At 42.8% G+C, this 20,731-nt stretch overlaps 1 protein-coding gene across 7 annotated transcripts in view; it reads right to left on the bottom strand.

The window, feature by feature from the left end:
- The window catches only part of si:ch211-51h4.2 (uncharacterized), a 115,482-nt gene that overhangs the window by 52,295 nt on the left and 42,456 nt on the right, over positions 1 to 20,731 (bottom strand). For 4 of the 7 annotated variants that reach the window (XR_011036699.1, XM_068318830.1, XM_068318831.1 and 1 more), the window contains 6 exons: positions 7,690 to 7,770; positions 7,517 to 7,591; positions 7,254 to 7,394; positions 4,129 to 4,228; positions 1,879 to 1,937; positions 1,207 to 1,271 (listed from right to left, as the gene is read on the bottom strand). Coding sequence is in view for 6 of the 7 variants with exons in the window: in XM_068318830.1 (XP_068174931.1) it covers positions 1,207 to 1,271; positions 1,879 to 1,937; positions 4,129 to 4,228; positions 7,254 to 7,394; positions 7,517 to 7,591; positions 7,690 to 7,770 (521 nt within the window). In the remaining variant the exon portion in view is untranslated. The remainder of the gene's footprint in view (positions 1 to 1,206; positions 1,272 to 1,878; positions 1,938 to 4,128; positions 4,229 to 7,253; positions 7,395 to 7,516; positions 7,592 to 7,689; positions 7,771 to 20,731) is intronic. The other 3 variants (XM_068318834.1, XM_068318835.1, XM_068318833.1) reach the window with 2 other exon arrangements.

Raw genomic sequence — 20,731 nt, forward strand, 5'->3', positions numbered from 1 at the left:
TATTCCGGTCGATGGGGGCTAAAGGCGGGATACGAATGCAAAAAACACACAAACCCCCAAACTACTATTCCTTGAGTTAACAATACTCATTGCATTTATGATTTTTTTTTTTAGTATTCTTAGTCAAAATGAAGTCCGTGTCCCAACATGTGGACACACTTTGAACTCATAAAGGAGGACCTTTAATGGAAGGCATCGCTACCTGCTAGCTGGTATGCGGACAGCAGAAACTCCACATATACAAGTAGAGAATGAAGGAACAAATGAAGGAATATAACCAACCAACCAACCAACCAACCATCTGACCAACAGACCATATAGCTAACAATACATCCAACCTCCACGTCGCTGATGTTTGCTTCTATGTGGAAACACAAAGGCTCCTGCCTATGAGTGTTCAGCTGTAAACAGTTTCCAGTGTTTGTAGCAGGTCATCTGTCCTCTGTTTGAGATGCCGACCGCCTCCTTCTCTCCTCCATCCTGATCACTAGTACAGCCTGCTGGCGTCCAGCTGGAGGTCTCAGAGGGTAATGGTGTTACCTGTGATGGTCCCACCACACCACTCAGGGGTAATCACAGTCCAACACACAACAGAATGAACGTTTACTGAATTTATTAATCTGGCTAAAATGGTACTTCTAGAACTCTACGACACTTCTCTTCAGTCTTTATCTCCACCAAACACTCCAGATGCTGACCTCAGATAATAACAGCCTGCTGGTATTTCTACTCTGAACTCATGTGGATATTTCAGTAGAAACCCTACTGTTAATAAACCCCCCAATGTAAAAAAGGGCTCTTATTGTTCATTTTGTACAATGAAACTTCATTTTGGTAACAGGCCAACAGCTGTTCCCAAACGTCTAAGCCTACATTACACAATCCAAACGTCTTTGTGATGCCGAAGTGTAAAGCTAATGTTAATTGTCCACAGAACAAAGCCATCTGTAGAACGGACCCTCTGAGGGGTGATGTGGGGAGGTCGTGGCTGCCCCCCCCCCCCGGAGATGATTCACCACGTTTTCCAGGTCTCTCTCCTTGAATGAGTACATATTCATAAGAACAGAACAGCATGGTGAGAAGCATGTTTGTTTTTGATGTTGTGGTGAGAACTTTCTCACACTGGACGACCAAGAGTTTGACTCTAAATGATAACGAATGATTTGGACGTGTTTCTCTCCTATGTCTGTGGAATCAGTGTCTTACCAGATGATGTTGAGCACCGTGCAGGTTGTCAGACCCCCCAGCACCACTCTCCGATACCACAGGATCTGAACACAAAGAACAATACAGGGTGAGTTTATCACTGCAGCATAACATCAGTGAAGCGTTATTAATGTTAAATCATGGAGGCACAAAAATATAAAGAGAAGTGGAAACACATTCAACAAATAGATTATGTGAGGGGAAAACCCTATCTCTGTGTAGACTGACCTTCCTCAAATTAATCTACAATAAAGTGACATCATGTTTTCATGTTTCCATCATTTAAGGCAGCATTCCCCAAACAGTTTGGCTGCACACACTGGTTTTACAACACACAATATTCTCACGGACCGTCTTTTAAGGAGTGTCGGATAAATACAACTAAAAAAAAAGGAAAGACCAGAAGAAAACAGTTTTATTCTAAATTTAATAATAAAGTTGACACACACGAGGGACAACACGGCTTTGCTCCTCACATGTTTCTCTGAGTGTTTAAATAAAGACAATAATACGGCAGCCCCTACAGGCCGCTTCCTCCATCAGTATTCTGAGGACAGGGTTGAGCAGTGGGACACACACACACAACCACACACACACACACACACACACACACACACACACACACACACACACACACACACACACACACACACACACACACACTGGATTTACCTGTGTTTTGTTGTGTGCGATCTGGGAGAAGAGCAGAGGCATCACGTTTACAATCCCTCCTGTCGACACAAGAACAGAACAGCAGGGAAATGAAAAACTGTTGTCTGCATGCAGCAAAACTAAAAAGAACCCCAAAAAACAACAAAAAAAGGCAAATATCACACTGTGTAAGAAAGAAGATGTTTCATACTTTTATCTGGATTGTGTATCTATATGTGGTCTACTTTATTATGGTGCTTTTATCAGTATCTTTTGTTCAATCTGCACATGAACCACCGGGAAATGAAAACTCGTACGGTAAGGACAGACTAAATTGTCAACTAGCCTATTAAAGCATGTAGAGTAGAAGCAGAGTGGAAACTTCTACATACAGTATATAACATGCACACGAGAGAAGGAGCTCCACAGTTAGAAAGGTAAACTATCCTTCATCAAAATGACCGCAAATATAGTTTAGTGAGACTTTTGTGTTTCTTTTCATTCTTTATAATTGTTTACGTAACTTCTAGATAATTAATTATACACAGGTAAAGTCTGCATGTCTATTGGTTTATAACTTTTTTATTTTCATTATTTAGAGTTTGGGGCTTCTTTTACAAGTTTGAAACAGATTCTAGTGATTTTAATAATTTTAAATGGTTAAAATGTATTAAGAGTCATGAGCTCAGTCACAGAACAGAGTAAACTCGTAGCTCGAGGTACTACTGTACCTTAATTTGAGTTAGAAGACTTTGTGATGGACAGCCCATACATTTCTGATGCTTGTGCTTATGTAACAGGGTGAGAACCGATAAAGCCACATGAGATCTCTGAAGTCCTTTCTCATCCTTTTCTGGGCCTCCAAACAGTCGGACCTACAGTACCTCTAAACAGAATTCAGGTCAAATGGACCAAACGAACCATGAACCATCTACTCAGAAGACCTTCATGTTAAAGCTGAGCCAGTGAATGGAAACTCATTACAGGTGACGGTTGGAACATTGATCAACAGGCAATCTGCTCTGTATTATTCCAGTTCCCCTTTCACATGTTCAGGACAATACCTGTGTTACAGCTGACCTGCCCACGTGTTGATCTCATGCTCCATTTTAACATGGATCATGAGTAAAAGTTAAAAGGGGAGCCTGGCCTGGCCTGGCCTATCATATCCTATACTAGAGACATAGTTCTTACTATGTCTTTAACATTATTTTAATTCAAGGATCACTTTCACCATACCAATGGCAATGTGACAAGTCCCCCCTAACAACTGCTCTGACATGGTCTCCGTTCCAGTTTGCCCTCCTGTCCTCTGTATCCTGAATCCACTCCCACACAATCCACTCATTCCTGTCACCTGTGTTGCTGCAGCCACCTGTGTCCCATCTCCAATCAGACTCCACCTACTTAAGCCCCGCTCAGACCTCACTGAGTCAGTGGTCATCTGCTCGTCCTACTCTTCAGACGTCATGAGGTTCCAAGGACTACTTGGATTACTGCAGCCACATTGATATTTTGCTTGTTTCCTGATTTTTGTCTGCTTGTCTGTTCCTTGCCTGATCTTCTGGGTACCTGTTGTAGGGCTTAGCTGATTAAAACTACAAATACGAACATCTCCCCAAGTGTCCTGCATGTGCATCTTAACTACACCCATGAAATGAAATGTGCAGGCATGAAGAGCAGGACCACTGTTTGACAACTAAGGACAAATCCATTTCCCCTCTTGTATGAGGTTGAACCGGAGATGTTCAGCAACCAGGAGTCTAAGTAGTGTCATTTGGTGGCGTGCAGTGGTCCACCTGTTTCACCATACTTTAGTATGTTGTTATTAGACCTCTGTCACAACAAAGAGACATGTCGGTCGACAGCCTAGTAATGCTCATAATGTGTAGGTCGAAGTAAGTCAATAATGTGCATATATATTAATATATAATTCCAATCTATATACATGATATACTGTATAATATCACATATCAAACAATCATTGCTCCGAGTTTCAAATGATGCAACAAAGTCATCCATCTGAAAATGACTGAGTTTCTATATACTGTACATGTACTGTCTAGTATTTGTATGCTGTACTGCTAACTTACAATAAGTCAGTTTTCCACTAGTCAGCATTATTACAGGCAACATAATCCATCACTAGCCTTTAGTATTATACAGCAGGATGCATGGATTGAAAGACAAAGCACATTTAAGGGTCAGAGAGGGGGAAAGGTGTAAACACACAGACAGACAGGGAGCAATATGGTAAAAGCTGATTCTCACCCAGAGCCACTGTGCCCATGAGGAAAGGTTTCCCCATCTCACTGAAGTCGCTGCTGCTCTGGAGGCCGACCTCTGACCCCACTGCAAATGTCACAGCCACCTGAGACACAAAGGAGTCAAATGTTATCAGTAGAGGTAGGAGACATTCAGATAGTATCAAAGCAATTGTCCTGTACTCACCGCAGGACAGAACTCAAAGGAACATATAATAAAGATTGGCAAGTTAGGAGGACAGAGGTGGAGCAAAGTTTATTTTTCAAATATAGTAATCAAAGATAGAAAGAAGTGAGTTGGTGAGAACCAAAGGAGATAGATGACGAGTGAGAAGAGCGACCACAAAAAAGCAACCAGACCAGAGAGACGAAAATAATTTATTTACATAAAGAGTCAACGGGAAATTAAAAAAGCTCCAGTGCAATCAGTGACACCCCTCCAATAAAGCACATTTTAAGACTGCAGATTAAGCCGCCTTGACGTCCTCTGCTAGACAGTTCAAAAGGTCAGGACCCTGAATGAATGCACTTTGTAACTTGCATCCTGTAGCCGGGCCCCTAGAACACAGGAAAGACATTTGATGGACTTAAACACTACACAAACACACATGGAGCAAAGTATGAGGAGGAAAAATAAGAGTTATGTGTTCATGTTCCTTGTTTTTCTGGAAGCTCAGTTCTATAAGTTCTGCTGTTTGCTGCAGGAAGCTGAGGTGTATGTCTGGCAGGAATGTTTCATCCCTCATGATGGACAAGTGTGGTCTGGGGAGAAGGAAGAACTTTTCACCAACTGCTCACCACTTACACACACACACAACATAAACCTAACTACATTATCCTTTTCCAAATGATTTGACTGGCCAGCACAAGGCTGAAATACTTTACTGCCACATGGGAGCGGGCAGCATTAAAGGTTCAATGACAACTTTATTAGAGGTGACGGTTTGGAGTCTTAACCAATTAGAAAGCCTGAGTAAATGTCACGCCAATTATTTCCAGATAGCCGTGAAATTGTAGTCAATTCTCCATGAATAATCTACCTTCCAACACAATTCCACAGCTCAGTGAATGACTTTCATTTAGAAGGTGTATTCGTGTGTTAAAATTGTGTTCACTCACTCACTCTCACACACACACACACACACACACACACACCTGTGGTTGGCGTAATGTCCAAAGCTTCATTGACTTTATTTCACAAGTAGCCCTCTGATTGAGGTGCATCAGCTTCATTTAGGTTTCACTCTTGTCAGTAGGTTCAAGTGTGAGACAATCAGTCAGGAGAGGAGGGCGTTCAAAAATCCCTCTATTCCATACCAAAAGGGAAAGAAAACAGTCAACCAAACATAGGTACTTCTATTACAAGTCAATCAACTCTCCGTCTCCCCCCACAGAGCATAACCCCTCCCCAACACCCCACGTCCGACTGAAAGCCTGAAAATCGTCCATCAACCAATAAATATGAGTGTTCCACCCTCAGTCGGGTCTTCAGCGGGCGGCTGGTACAGGCTCCGCCAGTGGCCCGTAGGGGAGATGTCTGGACCAATAAACTCAGACCATCTTTAACCCTGCCAAAAGTTGCAGGTTCAACACCTTAACACACGCATAAATTTCTTTTTTCCCTGCATCCTGAAGTTTATGTGATGATCTGCATCTGCCATGTTCTGTCATGTCACGTTCTTAGTCAAACGTTCCTGACTGTCTTTTGTTTATTGGTTTTCAGTTCATGTACTTTTCTGGTTTTGTTACCGCACCAGAGGCCTGTACCATAAAGCTGGATTACAGCTTAGCCAGATAACTTCAGGCTTAACCCCAGCTTTTCGGTACCATAAAGGTGGCTGACTTTCTATCGGGCTACGTTGTCGCGGTAACCTATGCTGAACACCTAACCTGCTCCAGAGCAGGATAAGTTCAGGATAAGAGCTCAGCAGGTATAACAGCCCCACCTACTGACCAATCAGAGCTCAGCGGGTATAACAGCCCCACCTACTGACCAATCAGTTCTCTTGAAAACGGGCCGTCCGTTCCCTGAGAACCCGGTGGATCTCGGGTCACAGCTTGTGTGAAGAGCGCTCAGGCAGAGAGAATATTTAGAGATGGCTGTAATCTGGTGGAATTGACTGAACAGTAGAAAGGTAGAGGTTTTGGGGGGAGGGGTTACATTACATCTGTCAGCTGCTGGAGCCTCACATCAGTAATGGAACGCACCCCAACCACGCGCTGACAGCCCCACACAGTGTGCATTGCACCGAGGTTCTTTGCCACAGTTAATATATTTCTTGGTGATGTTCATAATTATTATGATGTCCTTAAATCCCTCGTTGGACGGGTTACAAGCAAGACACAGATAAAATGCCATTAATCAATTATTTGTTTAAGTAAATCATGGATTGATTCATTCATTCATAGGTACTTTTATGTATTCTGTTGGCAATTCCGAAAACCTCGGGAAGAATACAGTATGTAGAGCTGTTCATAAAGTCACGGGGCCCTGACTGAGCTTGTCGATGCATTTGTGGTGTTTTCCGAACACCTACCCACGCAATGCATCAAAGAGGGCTTTTATGACATTGCAGGTAAGCAAGGTTGATGTGTAATTTGTGTAATGTAGACCTGACCCCCTATCCTGATCCCGGTGCAGGGCCACAAATGAGGTTCAATGTGGCCCATGCCAAAACTAGGGTCAGGATAGAGATGACCTTTGGGGGCACGGTTTTCATGCCTCCGTGGCCTGAGGGTGGCCCCAGACCAGGCATGCAGGATCATTTCTGCATGTGTGGTTCTGCACAATATCGCCACAATGAGGAAGGAGAGGACCCCCCCCAGTGACCTCCCACCCCCGGATGTGGTGGACCCCATCACTGTCGATTTCCCTTCAGACAGGGCTGTGAGAGAGGCCATAACCGAAAATGTTTTTGGTTAAATGACAAAAGCAAACATGGCATTTTTAAAAAAATGTCTTTTTCAGTTTTAATTCTTCTCCCGCTCCTGGAACAAAACAGCACATTTTGAGTCTCGGTGTTGCCTATGTCTGAAAAACATTACATCAGAGATAGATTTAATTTATTGATCCCAAACTGGGAAATTCCCCTGATATTGTTTAATTTGCCTGAAAATAAATCAGTGAACTACCTTCTTCTCATGTTGTAATTTTTCCACCTCAAGTTTGAGTTTTCTCATTTTCAGTTCTTTATATTCAATATCCAGTTTCTTTGCAGCAATGTCTAGTTCCAGTTTTCTTTTGTACAGCATTGTCACACTGTCAGCTCCGACCTGAAACAAATTACATACATTTTACAGTTGCTTCACCATATAAGCATTCCTGCGTTTAATGGCTGGCTTTAAAATAATGCTAATGTCACACTGACTATCCCCATTAAGTTGAAGTTAATTACATCTTGCGACTGTCTCCTGCTGGACTGTCTGGAGGTGGGGGCCACAGGCTCGGGGTCTGGAGGATTTCCCTCTTCCTGTGACATAGACATTATAGCAGCTAATTCATTTTATGATAGCGAGCATTGAGGACACCAGTTAGTCCCATGTCCAGTTAGTCCCCCCCCCCCCATACCCTCCAACAAGGGTCGATCCTCATTGTTGGAGAGGGCCAGTTCCTCTGCAGGTGTGTACAGCTGAGCTTTTTTCCTGTGGGCTGCAAAGAATATCATATCAATTCCATTGTGACCATCCTACACAGACAGTGTGAAGTAGTAAAGCCTTTCACAGGTTGGAGGCTATATAGCCTCCAACATGTAGGCCTACATATACATATGCTACATGTATAAGATATAGTAAATGTACTGACCACTTTGAAGTATATTTTTATACTTGTTTGCTTTGCTCCACTCGGGTTGCATCTGAAATAATGCTACAATCACATGCCATAACGAAAAATGTGGTACACACATACATTTATGGAACACAAATGTTACTGTAGTCAGATATACAAGTGCAGTCATAGTGGGGAAGTAATATTATAATGGCACACATTTCCTTATTGACACAGTCGGCGATGTTTTCCCAGCGATCCTTGCTCCGTTTGACAGCTGCAACTGTGTTGGTTTTTGCCTGGATGATTGATTTGTATTGCTCGTATTTATTAATTATTATTGTTTGCCCCTCCGTTGTGAAATATGCGGTTCGGGCAGACTTTTCCATGTTTGTGATTGGTTGCATACAGTAAACTCCGCCCTTTTTATGTGAGCGCGCACAGATCTAGAGTGAACAAGCCTGGATTGAATTAGTGAGTTGATAGCCAGCTTTATGGTACCGAAAATCCAGAGAGCGGATGTATCGGTAAATTAAGCCAGATAAGTAAGAGGAATCCCGGCTAGGTTCATCAAGCTTTGTGGTACAGGCCTCAGCTCTCCTCAGCAACAGTCTAGCTGTGTCAATCCAGCTTGGGCCACAGTCATACAGAAGTCTTTATGGTCTGGAGTCTAAAAGAGACAATTTTAGATTCAATGTCTATCAGACCCTGCCATCCTTCCACCACAGGGATGACTGCTGCCAGACCCAATGCTCACCATCCCAGAAAAAATCCAGGATGCAACAGTCCCACCGTTGCAATTCCCCTCAATGAAGAGGTAGGGTGGTGCAGATTCCTTCCAACACTCTAGTAACCAGTCTGATGGAGTTGATGACACAATTCTCCCATAGGGCATCCACCGTCGTCCCCATCAGATGCCCCAGTTTGGTACATCCAGCCCCCCTAAGCTTGGCCCACAAGCTAACAGATTGCAAAGCCTCAGTTTTAAAAAGTGACTGAAAAACAGGTTTCTCAAATATCCACAGTGCTGGTGTTTCAAGGTTAGAGCGGGTGATGTGAAAGATTGCCCAAGCTTGCAGAACAGTAGCATAAAAGGGAGACATCCCAGAAAGGTCCACTTCCTCTGATTGAAGCAGGAACAGCTGTTTATCGTAAGCCAACCTCCCAGTTCTCCTCAGCAGCAATCAAGCAGAATCCAGCCAGCTAGGGCCACAGCTGTAGAGGAATCTTTGAGCTGTCTGGAGTCTGAAGGAGGCATGTTCACATTTAACGTCCACCAATCCTTGGCCTCCTTCACTAACCGGCAGGTAGAGCACTAGTGCTTGGACCCAATGCCGGCCAGACCAGAAGAAGTGGACAATATTTTTCTAGATCTCCTCCATTATACCAGACAATGGTCTCAAAGCAACTAGCTTGTGCCACTGAGTTATTTGCAACCAGAACGCTTCCCCTATATGACAGCTGGGGTAGCAACCATGTCCATGACACTTTCTCCTTCACTCCCTCCCAGTTCCTCCTCTGAAAGCCCTCAGTCCCCAAGAAAACCCCCAACACTTTCAGCCCTTCATTCCCCCACTTAAGCCCTCGAGACAATGTAGGTACCATCTGGTTCCTCCACTGCCCTACCAGAAAAGCCTCACTCTTTCCCCAATTCATCCATGCAGATGAGGCCCTTTCATATAAGGACAGAGGACCCCTAAAATTTTGAATATCTTCCTGGGTGGACACAAAAACACAAACATTATCTGCTAAGCCGATTGAATAGTAGGACGCTCAAAACCGAGGGATCCACGTATCGAAATACCACTGAGCCACCCTCGCAATCTGCACAGCAAGGGTTCTATGGCAGGGCTGTAGAGTTGTCTTGAGATAGGACAGCCCTGCCTGATCCCCCGCTGCACATTAATCGGCTGACTCACACCCTGCCCCCATCTTCAACAAACACTGTGCACCAGTAAACTAACCCAAGACATAAACTCGTCACCAAAACCAAAAGCTTTACGTACAGCAAACAAATAAGTACGATCCACCCCGCCAAAAACTTTTTCCTGATCCAGTGACACAATTCCAATATTAACACTGTATTCCTGACCCAAGTCAAAAATATCTCTTACAAGGAAAAGATTGTCCATGATGATTCTGTCAGGGACACAGTAAGTCTGGTCCACAATTAAAGCTAAAACACCTTTCAACCGATTAGACAGAGCTTTGGAGAGCACCTTGTAGTCTGTGCACAACAGAGCAACCAGTGTCCAATTCTTAATTAGAGTCAGGTCCCCCTTCTTTGACTGCAAAGAGAGTACTGCTCTCTGACGGGACAAAGGAAGAAACCCAGTTCTAAAACGTTCAAGATTGACCCTGTGTAGATCTGGCCTGAGGAATTTCCAAAAATGTTTGTAAAAGTCAGTGGAGAGACCATCAATTCCTGGTGCCGGTCCTGGTGCCATTTGGTCAACTGCTGTAGTCAGCTCCTCCAGTGACAGTTCTAAGTCCAGAACATATTTCTCTTCTGGACTAAGCTGAGGAAGATCATCCAGGAGCTCCTCACGACTCTCGATGCTGCAAGATTCTGCCCCGAAGAAGTCTGCATAGAAACCATTGCATGATGCCTCATGACTCCCGGATCAGAGGACAGTCTACCTGAGGCAACCTGCGTGTGGTCCTGAGCCCTGAAGTAATCCTTCTTCTAAAAACCTAATGTCTGCTTCAAGCTGTTTTATAATTGTCTTGAGTTTTGAAGTTGATAAAGCTGTGTACTGTCTGCAAAACACCCAAATCTGCGTCTTTCCAACTTCCCACCAGTTTCATCAAATGAAAATCAACTTTGGTCGCTCTCCATCTCTGCCAGAAACACTCAAAGTTTTTACAGAAATTTCTGTCCTGCAGGAGTTTATTATTAAAACACCAGCAGGGATTAACCCTCACACCTGGTGAAAAGATCATATCTATGCATACAAAGTGGTGGTCCGTGAAACCAACTGGGGTTATTCTACTGTCAGCTAGCAAGGAGGTGAGACACTGTGAAGTGTACCGCCAATCTAGTCCAACTGCACACACCCCGTTATTGATGACCTTTAATCATGTGGATATTTGCCTCACCTGCACTGACATTACAGCCATGGTGGAGGACAAGGGACCCCTCCCACCATGAAACCCAATCTGTCTCATCAGAAGGTGTAGAGTGAGTCTCCTGAAGAAACATCACATCCACTCCTTTCTGAGTTATAACCTCAGACACTACAGCTCTTTTCTGATTATCTCTCCCTCCATTGATGTTGAAAGAGCCAATTGTAAATCTCTCCATACTGAAGGCAAGAAACACCGCACTGTACATGGTCATTTAGATTGGCTAACTTTTTTGACTATTTTACCTGTTTTTTCCTTCCGCAGTGTTGTGATGTGTTTTTTTTTAAACGAAAATGTTTCCTTTCATCTAACTGATCAAATCCTACCCTCCTTTTAAGTACATTTACCGAATGGATGAATTTATTGGTGTCATCAAAGTAATCACTATTTTTTCCGGTGATCTTTTATAGGTTTGATCAAGAAACTGAACAATGTCTTCTAAAGAGTACAGCTCTGTGAGCTTGTTGGCAGACTCACCCACAGAAACTGTGTCTGACTCAGAGTCGTAGTCCATCTCGTTCTCAACTGACTCCTGGCTGTGAGACTCAGTCTGTCCGTTGCCCCCATTTGCATTTATTTCATTTGAGGTGGAACCAGTGCAAGCACCACCCGTCCGAGAAAAAACCTCAGTGATCTCAACCTGGGAGCTGCTGCTGGTCTCCACAGCCCCGGAGACCCGCTGCTCTTCAGCCTGGCTCCGTCCCTCCACTGGACTCCTGTTTGTCACGGTTCGCGTAATAGTAGAACCACCTCCTGTTACTAACGGCATGGTAAATGGTTCGACAACGCCGGCTGTATTGTCCACGACATCAGTAAACTTTTTTGTTTTGGCACAAGCCTCCACCGCGGCTCTGCCCTCCACCATTAAGAATCACAAACGAGAAAAAAAATTGGAAACACTTACCTGACCATGTACACAGTACAGAAGAAATAGAAAGGGTGCAAAAAGTCCAGCCACAAGGGTCCATCACACACTCACACTCACCGAAAACCGGAAAGAGTAGAGAGGAGGAGGAGAATGAATGAGGTGTAATTACTCACTACACTACACTTAATTCTTTCAACTGCTTCTTATTTTAATGTCCACATCTTGTGTAAATGTCTCGTATGTTCACGATATACCACCTTCTCCTTTCTATCCCACAATGCAATGCTGTGTGTTTTGATGGGAGCTGTCAGTCATTCAGCCTCTTCAGAGGCCTTCAAAGAAACTAATTTGAATCCTGCAACCATCAATCATTTCCAAAAGTTGTTTACTGCTTTACAGCAGAGAAGCGTAGACCTGAGGCCAGTGTTTGGAGAATAAAGCACCGTCATATATTAAGGGGGATATGTTTTCATCAGTCCTGTGTGTGCTGGTTGGATGATTTGTTTTTCAAATCCCCTTTACAAATTCTCATGAAACCGGTCAGAATAGAAGACACGTGCCAACAAAGAACCTATTAAATTGTGGAATGGATCTGGTAACAAGGTCAGATACAGGAATATGTTTTCACTTCTTTCACATTGCAAGGAGAGGCATTTTATTTGGGTTTGGACTTCTTAATTATATTAAAAGGGAGAACTGGGCCTCGACAGGAGTATGAGCTTCCCGAATGCCCTTCTAGTCATGGAGAACTTCACTTAGGATTGTATAAATGTAAAGGGATCCAATCAAAGAGATAGCAGCATTGATTTTATCTTGTAAAGAAAATCCCAATAGATTCATGAACTAAAAAGGAGTAAAAGGAGAAAAAAAATGAAACATTTGTGGTTTAACAAAGAGCCAGTCGACATGCAAGCATTTCACTTGCATGTCCCTTCCTCACACCCATGACTAAACTATGTAAAGTTGGTGTTATTTCCTAGCTTGTTAATGCTCAGTTAAAAAAAAACAAAAAAAACTTATTCCACCCATGACTGAGCCAACTCTGAAGTTTTTTTTTTCTTTTTCTTATATATAACCCTCGAACACTGGAATGCTCTTGAGGGTTATATTCAAGCTAGAAGGCATTGGTCCCCTTAAAAACAGAGACTGGAGAACCATTGGGCTCCTGTTCAACAAAAAAATCCTAAAACAACCTGTACAGGAAATAAAGGAAAGGTTGTCAATCAAAGTCTTCTTCCATGTGGTGAGGTATGGTTCTCTGTGTTGAGCAAAGTCTGATGAAGTCTCTTGGATTTTTACAACCAGCCTAGATATACAGTGATCCCTCATTCCTCGTGGTTAACGCGTTCCAGGAACCACACGCAATTAACAAATTCCACGATACAGCGATAGCCTATTTATCTTATTATGTGATTTAAATGCTTATGAACCCTCCCCATACTGATATTAAACCACCTTCTATCTGTATTACCTTTTCCCACACTCTGATAGATTGTTTAAAGCACTTTTGCGTCTCACGGAACATTGCGCACTTCTGGATGCTGTCAGCCAATAGAATGCGCGTACGGTATCATGTGACTGCCAACAAAAAATCCGCATGAGGTGAAGTCATGAGCTTTGTTGCGTGAATGCGTGAGGGATTACTGTACTTAGTATTATTATTGGTGGGAGCCATGCAGGCTAGGGCTATGTACTGGATTGTGTTGTAAAGCATTGTGGACGGTTCCTTAGGCTAGTCCAGCTCATTAACCTTTACATGTACATGTTTTTGAAGGCATTGTTTGATTGAACATGACACTTGTCCACAGCAGCAGTAAGTCACACAGTCTGTGGAGAGGAGACGCTTATCGGAGTGATGGATAAGATAGATACTGTATTAATCCCAGAGGAAATTGAACATATCCACTGCTCAGGTATCACATAACGAATAAATACTGGATAAACACAGGAGAAAAAGAAACACTGACATCACAGGACATACCACAAGACATACATTACACTAACAGACACATGCAGCATTAACAGGACATATACTAAACTAACTAAAATATAAACAGTATAAAATTAAATTAAATCCATTCAACCACGTGCTGCCCTCGCCACCTCCCCCCCACTCCTCCTGAGAGAGTCATTGTACTGGCTGGTGTTGTTCATGATAGCCTTAACTTTAGACATGGTCCTGCTCCATAGAACTGTCTCCACAGAGTCCAGGCTCAGCCCGACCACTGAGCCCGCTCTATGGATGAGTCTGTTCAGACGGTCCATATCTCTTTTCCTGGCCCCCCCACCCCAACACACAATGGCGTATGACAGCACACTGGAGACTACGGACTGATAGAACATGAGAAGGAGCTTAGGACAGATGTTGAAGGAGGCCAGCCTCCTCAGGAAGTACATCCTGCTCTGCCCCTTCTTGTACACACAGTCAGAGTTGAGTGACCAGTCCAGTCTGCTGTCTAGCTGCAGTCCCAGGTACTTATAGTTTCCTACCACCTCCACTTCACTACCCTGGCTGTGGACAGGGGGGTGCCCGCCGGAAATCCAGCACCATCTCCTTCGTCTTGGAGACGTTGAGCTGGAGCTGGTTCTGTTGGCACCACTCCACGAAGTCAGCCACCAATGCCCTGTACCCCCCTCATCACCCTCCCGGATACATGCCACTATCGCGGTGTCATCGGAGTACTTCTGTATGTGACATGTATCCGAGTTGTGCTTGAAGTCTGATGTGTAGAGGGTGAAGAGAATGGGGGAGAGCACGGTCCCCTGTGGCGCCCCCATATTGCTATACATTACCGAAATTTATATTAGAATAATATACACAGAAACAGAAAAAAACGCAAAATTAAGCATAACAAACTCGCTCTGAGCAGAGGAAACTGCAGCCTGCTCGCGCATGAGCAGAGGAGTTAAACAAGTCGTCCTCAAGATACGAACATCACCGTGAAACCTCCAGGGCGGCAGTGGCTCAGCGGTAGAGCGGGTCGTCCAATGTTCAGAGATCAGAGGTTCGATTCCCGCTCCCGGAGGTGAGCTGACAGTGGGAGGTGTCAGCTCACCTCCAGAGCACTGCCGAGGCACCCTTGAGCAAGGCGCCATCCCTCTTACAAGTTGCTCATTTGGAGCAAACCACAAAGGAGCTGCCCACCATTCTACCTCCCTCTGCATGCATACAGGCCCCCTGTGTGTGTTTATTTGTTTGTTCAGGGTCTGTATACACTAACATATGCATGTGATTTCATTCGTATAACTAGAGTGTGCTCTTAATTTCCCTTCGGGGATTACTGAAGTATATTAAATTTAAAATTAAATTTATGAACATTCCTAACGGTTGTATGCAGGTACAGTAATCCCTTGTTCCTCGCGGTTAACGCGCTCCAGGACCACCCGTGAAAAACGAAAGTCTTTGATATAGTAACAAACTACGTTATTATTTATGGTAATTTAAACGTTTCTGAACTGTCCCCATACTGATATTAAACCACCTTCTATCTGTATCACCTTTAAAACACTCTGATAGACTGTGTAAAGCACTTTTGTGTCTCACGGAAGTGCGCTGCATTCTGTGAGTCTATGAACGCAGTGCACCTCCGAATGCTGTCAGCTGACTACCTACTAAGAATCTGCGATGTAGTGAAGCCGTGCATCTGGAAGTGCAAACACTCGCCTCCCCTCTTGTTGGGTGTTGGTACCTCAGCTTTACATAACCAGTTTTTGTCACACAAACGTCAAGACATTCTTCAAAGAAAATACAGAACAAGATAATAGAAATAACAATTTCCTTTGTCACAGCTTCTTAGCTTTTATGTGCCAGTTGCTGAAGGCCTGAAATGGCTGGTCTGACTGGAGGTCATATTTAACCCACCCTTTTCTTTGGCCTGACATCACTTATTAAATTCCCCTGTTTCTCTTACCCCCACTGTCTTGGCAGCTCAGGGCCAGCAAACTGCTGTTTTCTTCCCAAGTATACCGAAATAGAAATATTAATATTTCAGACATAAAGAGAAAAATCACATTCGCTGGGCCATAAATGGCTGGTGCTGGGTGATAGTGTGTTTTATACTATTTCAGGCGGCCTTGGCAGCTCGACTCATTTTGATGTGGAGTGAAGCGAATGGCTCTCAGCGTCCTGCTCCAGAGGTGAACCTCTAAATCTTTACGCCTCTGCCTGGCTGGGACTTAGCTTGAGGACACATTTCTCTCACAATGTGTGTGTATGTGTGTATGTGTGTGTGTGCGGGTGGCTACTGTACCTATACACCATGTAAATACCTCCACCTACAGGGCACAGATGAAACAACACACCACATCAGTTAATAGGTGGTACTGAAACTCAGTTTAGGTTCGACAGGCCAAGCAGTGGGTGCTGTTGTTCGCATATGAAATTATTCAGTGTTTTAAGGGTGTGTGTGTGCCAGGAATGCAATATAAAATCAGTCTGACAAAATTCTCCATTGTTCCTCAAGGGCAGACGGTCCTTTGGGGAGTCTGCCTCCTGCTCTGGAGGGATGACATCATCCATCTGATGCTGGTGTACGTAGTTATCCTGTTGCATCTTAGGTCTATTTGACACACTGGATTTAATACATCTTTTTCTGAAATGATATTTTATCTAAACAGACTTACTGGAAAGTGTAACTGTCTAAATGTTGATTAATTTCACTGCGAATTTGTATAATTTGACTTTGTGAAAGTGAAAACGACTAACTGCCACACACAACAGCTGTGAATTTGTTCAACCCGTAATTCTGAAGATAAACAACACATTTCCTTTGTTGCAGAGCCAAAACACATGTTTTAAAAGGATGCGGTGTGTAGTGAGTATAGCAACAGCCATAAGTTACTTTAATTTGAAGGAGACAGAGCTGGAGGTAGCAGAGATGAAGATGCTGAGGTTCTCTCTGGGAGTGAACAGGATGGATAGGATCAGGAATGAGTACATCAGAGGGACAGCACATGTTAGAGGTTCTGGAGATAAAGTCAGAGAGGCCAGACTGAGATGGTTTGGACATGGAGAGATAGTGAATATATTGGTAGAAGGATGCTGAGTTTTGAACTGCCAGGCAGGAGGCCTAGAGGAAGACCAAAGAGGAGGTTTATGGATGTAGTGAAAGAGGACATGATGGTAGTTGGTGTGAGAGAAGAGGATGCAGAAGACAGGGTTAGGTGGAGGACACTGATTGGCTGTGGAGACCCCTGAAAGGAAGAGCCAAAAAAAACAACTAGACCTCAAAACAAATCCTCACTACATGTACAAGACTCACGAAGAGAGGACCATTTAAACTATACATTCAGATATTTTTTATGTGTGTCACCAACAGCCATATCTGATCGGAGTGTTTGGAGCTGTTGAGACTGCAGGTGCTTCTGTCCCTATCCGATATGAAACTACCTTCAGAATTTGGTTTCAGTCCATCCTGCAAAAATCCGATTGGGACTGTTCAGATGTGACATCAATCTGGATGGGCTAAAAATCAGATATAGGCGACTCGTCTGAACAAGGCCTAAAGTAGACAAATCTGATCTTCTGCTCAGTAGGCACCTCATAGAAAGTTTGTCTTAACTCTGCTAAAATTCAGTAATTTTCCTGATTTTTGAAAAAAGTATTTATCAGTTCCTTTATTTGTTTGATTTTTGTTACTTTCCATAGTTATTTAGTTACATATACCAATTCATGTCTTTCCTTTTTTATGAGAAAATAATGTCAATGTGAAAAAAAACACTTAATTTTTAGGTAAGAAACTGAAATTTAACTATGAATGATGACATTGATATGAATTAATGCTCTACTGGTTGGGGCTGTTTAAAAATGTATAAGTAGCTCAACTAGTCATGAATGCTACCAGACTGTTGCTAACCTCTACACTGACTTAGCAACATAAACATCACAAAAAATAATGACAAACACTTGGGTCGAGTTGTGAACTACAGAATCTTTCCTGCAGTTTGGAGCTTTCTAATGGAAATGAGAAAAACCTGACAGTAGCATGGAAATAAAGCAACAGAATGCTCCCTGTTTGCAGGATTGTATCAGTGCATTATGCAGCATGTCTTTTATTCTTTGCTCAGACGTGTTTCTCACAAGGTGAACTTGAATACACCTTCAATCCCCGTTGGACATCTGGTCCCATTTCAGAGTTTAGGTGAGCCTGAGAGGACCATGGAATCTAATCTGTGTCTTCTACATTCTCTGAATACACTGAAGGAATGTGTCCAAAAGGAATGTCTCCAAAACATGGGAGCTTACTTTAGTTGTTTATCATTAGAATATGATGACATTGAAGACATTCTATTCTAGTTTAGTGTAACAATTTAACTGTTATTGTATTTTTACAGGGATAACTGCTCTCTGACCTCCAATTCATTTGTTCCAGCTCACTTTAGAGTCTTAGATGTGTCTGACTGGAATCATCTTGTAGGAACTTGGTTTAATCTGGTTTAGGATCATTTACGGTCTTGTGGTGGATCATTATGTCAATATAACATGCTTAACAAACAAACAATGACATGGAAATTTGAAATATTTTGTGGGGCCAAGCTGTCACACTTCTTAGTGTGTTGATTGGAGGAAAGCCTTTGACTGACAGAAAGCTATAACTTGATTGTACATGATCACGTTACGGAATTTCAACGCAAAATGATCATAAAATATACAATCATCCACTGAGAATTTAAACTATGGAAATGACCCAGAAAGACTGATCGGTGTAATCATTATTAACAAGACATTATCGACAGTAATAAAGTTTAATGTTACAGAGGTAGTTCTAAAATAAGAGCAATGCATTCAAAGACTTAAATGCGATACTTTTTTTTTTTTTACTTGGAACACAACCGTCTGCTTTCTGAGGAGACAGCCCCTCAATCAATTTGCACCTCAGGAGTTTGTACTAACAATGATCAACATTGTGTGAACACGACAGCTGTATCTTTTTTGATGATTTAATTAACAGGTTGACAATAATTAAATCTGATAAGATGTGTTAATTTTTATACCAGGTCAAAATAAGTGCAAGTTATATAAAGTTTTTTAGCAATAATCAGTGAGTAGAGATGGGAAATTCTGAGAAAATGAATGCTGGATGTAGAAGAGCTGGAACTAAACTGCAATGGGGCCCTAAAAATTTAAACATGACAATAATATTGAAGATAAACCGGTTGTTTTATCTGCCCTCATTATGTTGATTCCCACCTTAAAGCTGCTGTCTGATTAGAGCAGCTTCAAATAAAAAGACACTTCATATTTTTATCCTTTTTAGAGTGAATAGACCTTTATTGATTGTAGTGGTGATCACTCCAGTTCAGAGTAATCAATCTGTAATTAATATCTGTAATTAATAAGGTGATGGCATGTTTAAATGACCTGCAGCAAAAATTTAAAGCCACCTTAAAAACTATCATTTCCTTTTGTTCTGTCCTTCACTCCCTCTCTCTTCCACCTCAGCCAGTGAAAGAACAGACCTGTCAGTCTGTACCACCACGTGATGTGACTCAAGCCTGATTATCTGGCATTTCCTCTTGTCCAGTACTGATGGCTCAAAAACAGTTCTGCTGAGAGCCGCCTTCATGACCGACTTTAGAAGTACGGTATGTGGTTAGTTTCTACTCTAAAAATAAACTTTAATATGTTTGGCCACCAAGTTAAATTACAGCATTTTCCGCACTATAAGGCGCACCTTCAATGAGTGGCGTATTTTAAAACCCTTTTCATATATAAGGTGCACTGGATTATAACGCGCACTGTCGGTTTTTGAGAAAATTAAAGGCTTTTAGGTACACCTTATAGTGCAGAAAATACTGAAAATGAAAATGCAACTCCTAATTTGCAGGAAACGCAGTATACATACCACAACACAACACACAGTGCAGCTGTCTGTTGGCTCACAGATGAGACTGCACTTCCAGGCACAAATAAATTCCTAGAGGGACAGTTTGTTCAGTAATTCACTCTTATGACAAATAAGACATGTTGTTAGTACGGATACCACAAGAGCCACGCTGTTGATGTGAAATGGTCTGATGTGAACCATCAGACGCAACAGAGTTTGGGATTGAAGGATGTGTTGTGACTAATTCTCTGTGTGTCAGTGACTGTATTTCTCACACGACTGGTGCTAAATCAGACCTGGTAGTGCAATTAGATCTACTAGTTCCGCAGTTCTGATTGGTTAATTGTTTTGTAGTTGCCGGTCTATGCCACAAACACCAACAGTATGGTTATGTGTATAATATCAAGATCTACTGAAACACGCAGTTAGCTTCCTCAGTATTCCTCGAGACAAAGAGACAAAGTATTTTGTTTTTGGATTCGTAAAGTACCACAATGAATTTTAAAGGAAACATTTCCGATGCAGCTGAAGTACGGACTTCCGGCTTTAATTCAGGGAGTTGAATAAAAAGATTATAGAAAAATGTGAAGAACTAGGGCGGCACGGTGGCGCAGTGGTTAGCACTGCCGCCTCACAACACGGCAGGTCCAGGTTCGAGTCCCGCTCGAGTTCACATGCTCTCCCCGTGTCTGCGTGGGTTCTCTCCGGGTTCTCTGGCTTCCTCCCACCTCCAAAAGCATGCGCTTCAGGTTGATTGACCGGTCCCAAATTGACCGTAGGAGTGAGTGTGAAAGATATTTTGTCTCTATGTGGCTCCTAGGTACACTGGCATCGTGCCTGGAGTGTCCCCCGCCTCACGCCCTGAGACTGCCGAGACTGTGAAGAACTAAAAGATTTTTAATCACAATCCCTTCACTTCAGGGGCTCAAAGGTGATTGGACTAATTAAATATTACTAAAAATGTTCCACAATATTAATATACTAAATATTATTACCAAAATGTTGTAATAATTTGTTCCAAACC

Source organism: Antennarius striatus, chromosome 7 (assembly GCF_040054535.1).
Source record: "Antennarius striatus isolate MH-2024 chromosome 7, ASM4005453v1, whole genome shotgun sequence".
In the NCBI taxonomy this organism is placed as follows: domain Eukaryota; kingdom Metazoa; phylum Chordata; class Actinopteri; order Lophiiformes; family Antennariidae; genus Antennarius; species Antennarius striatus.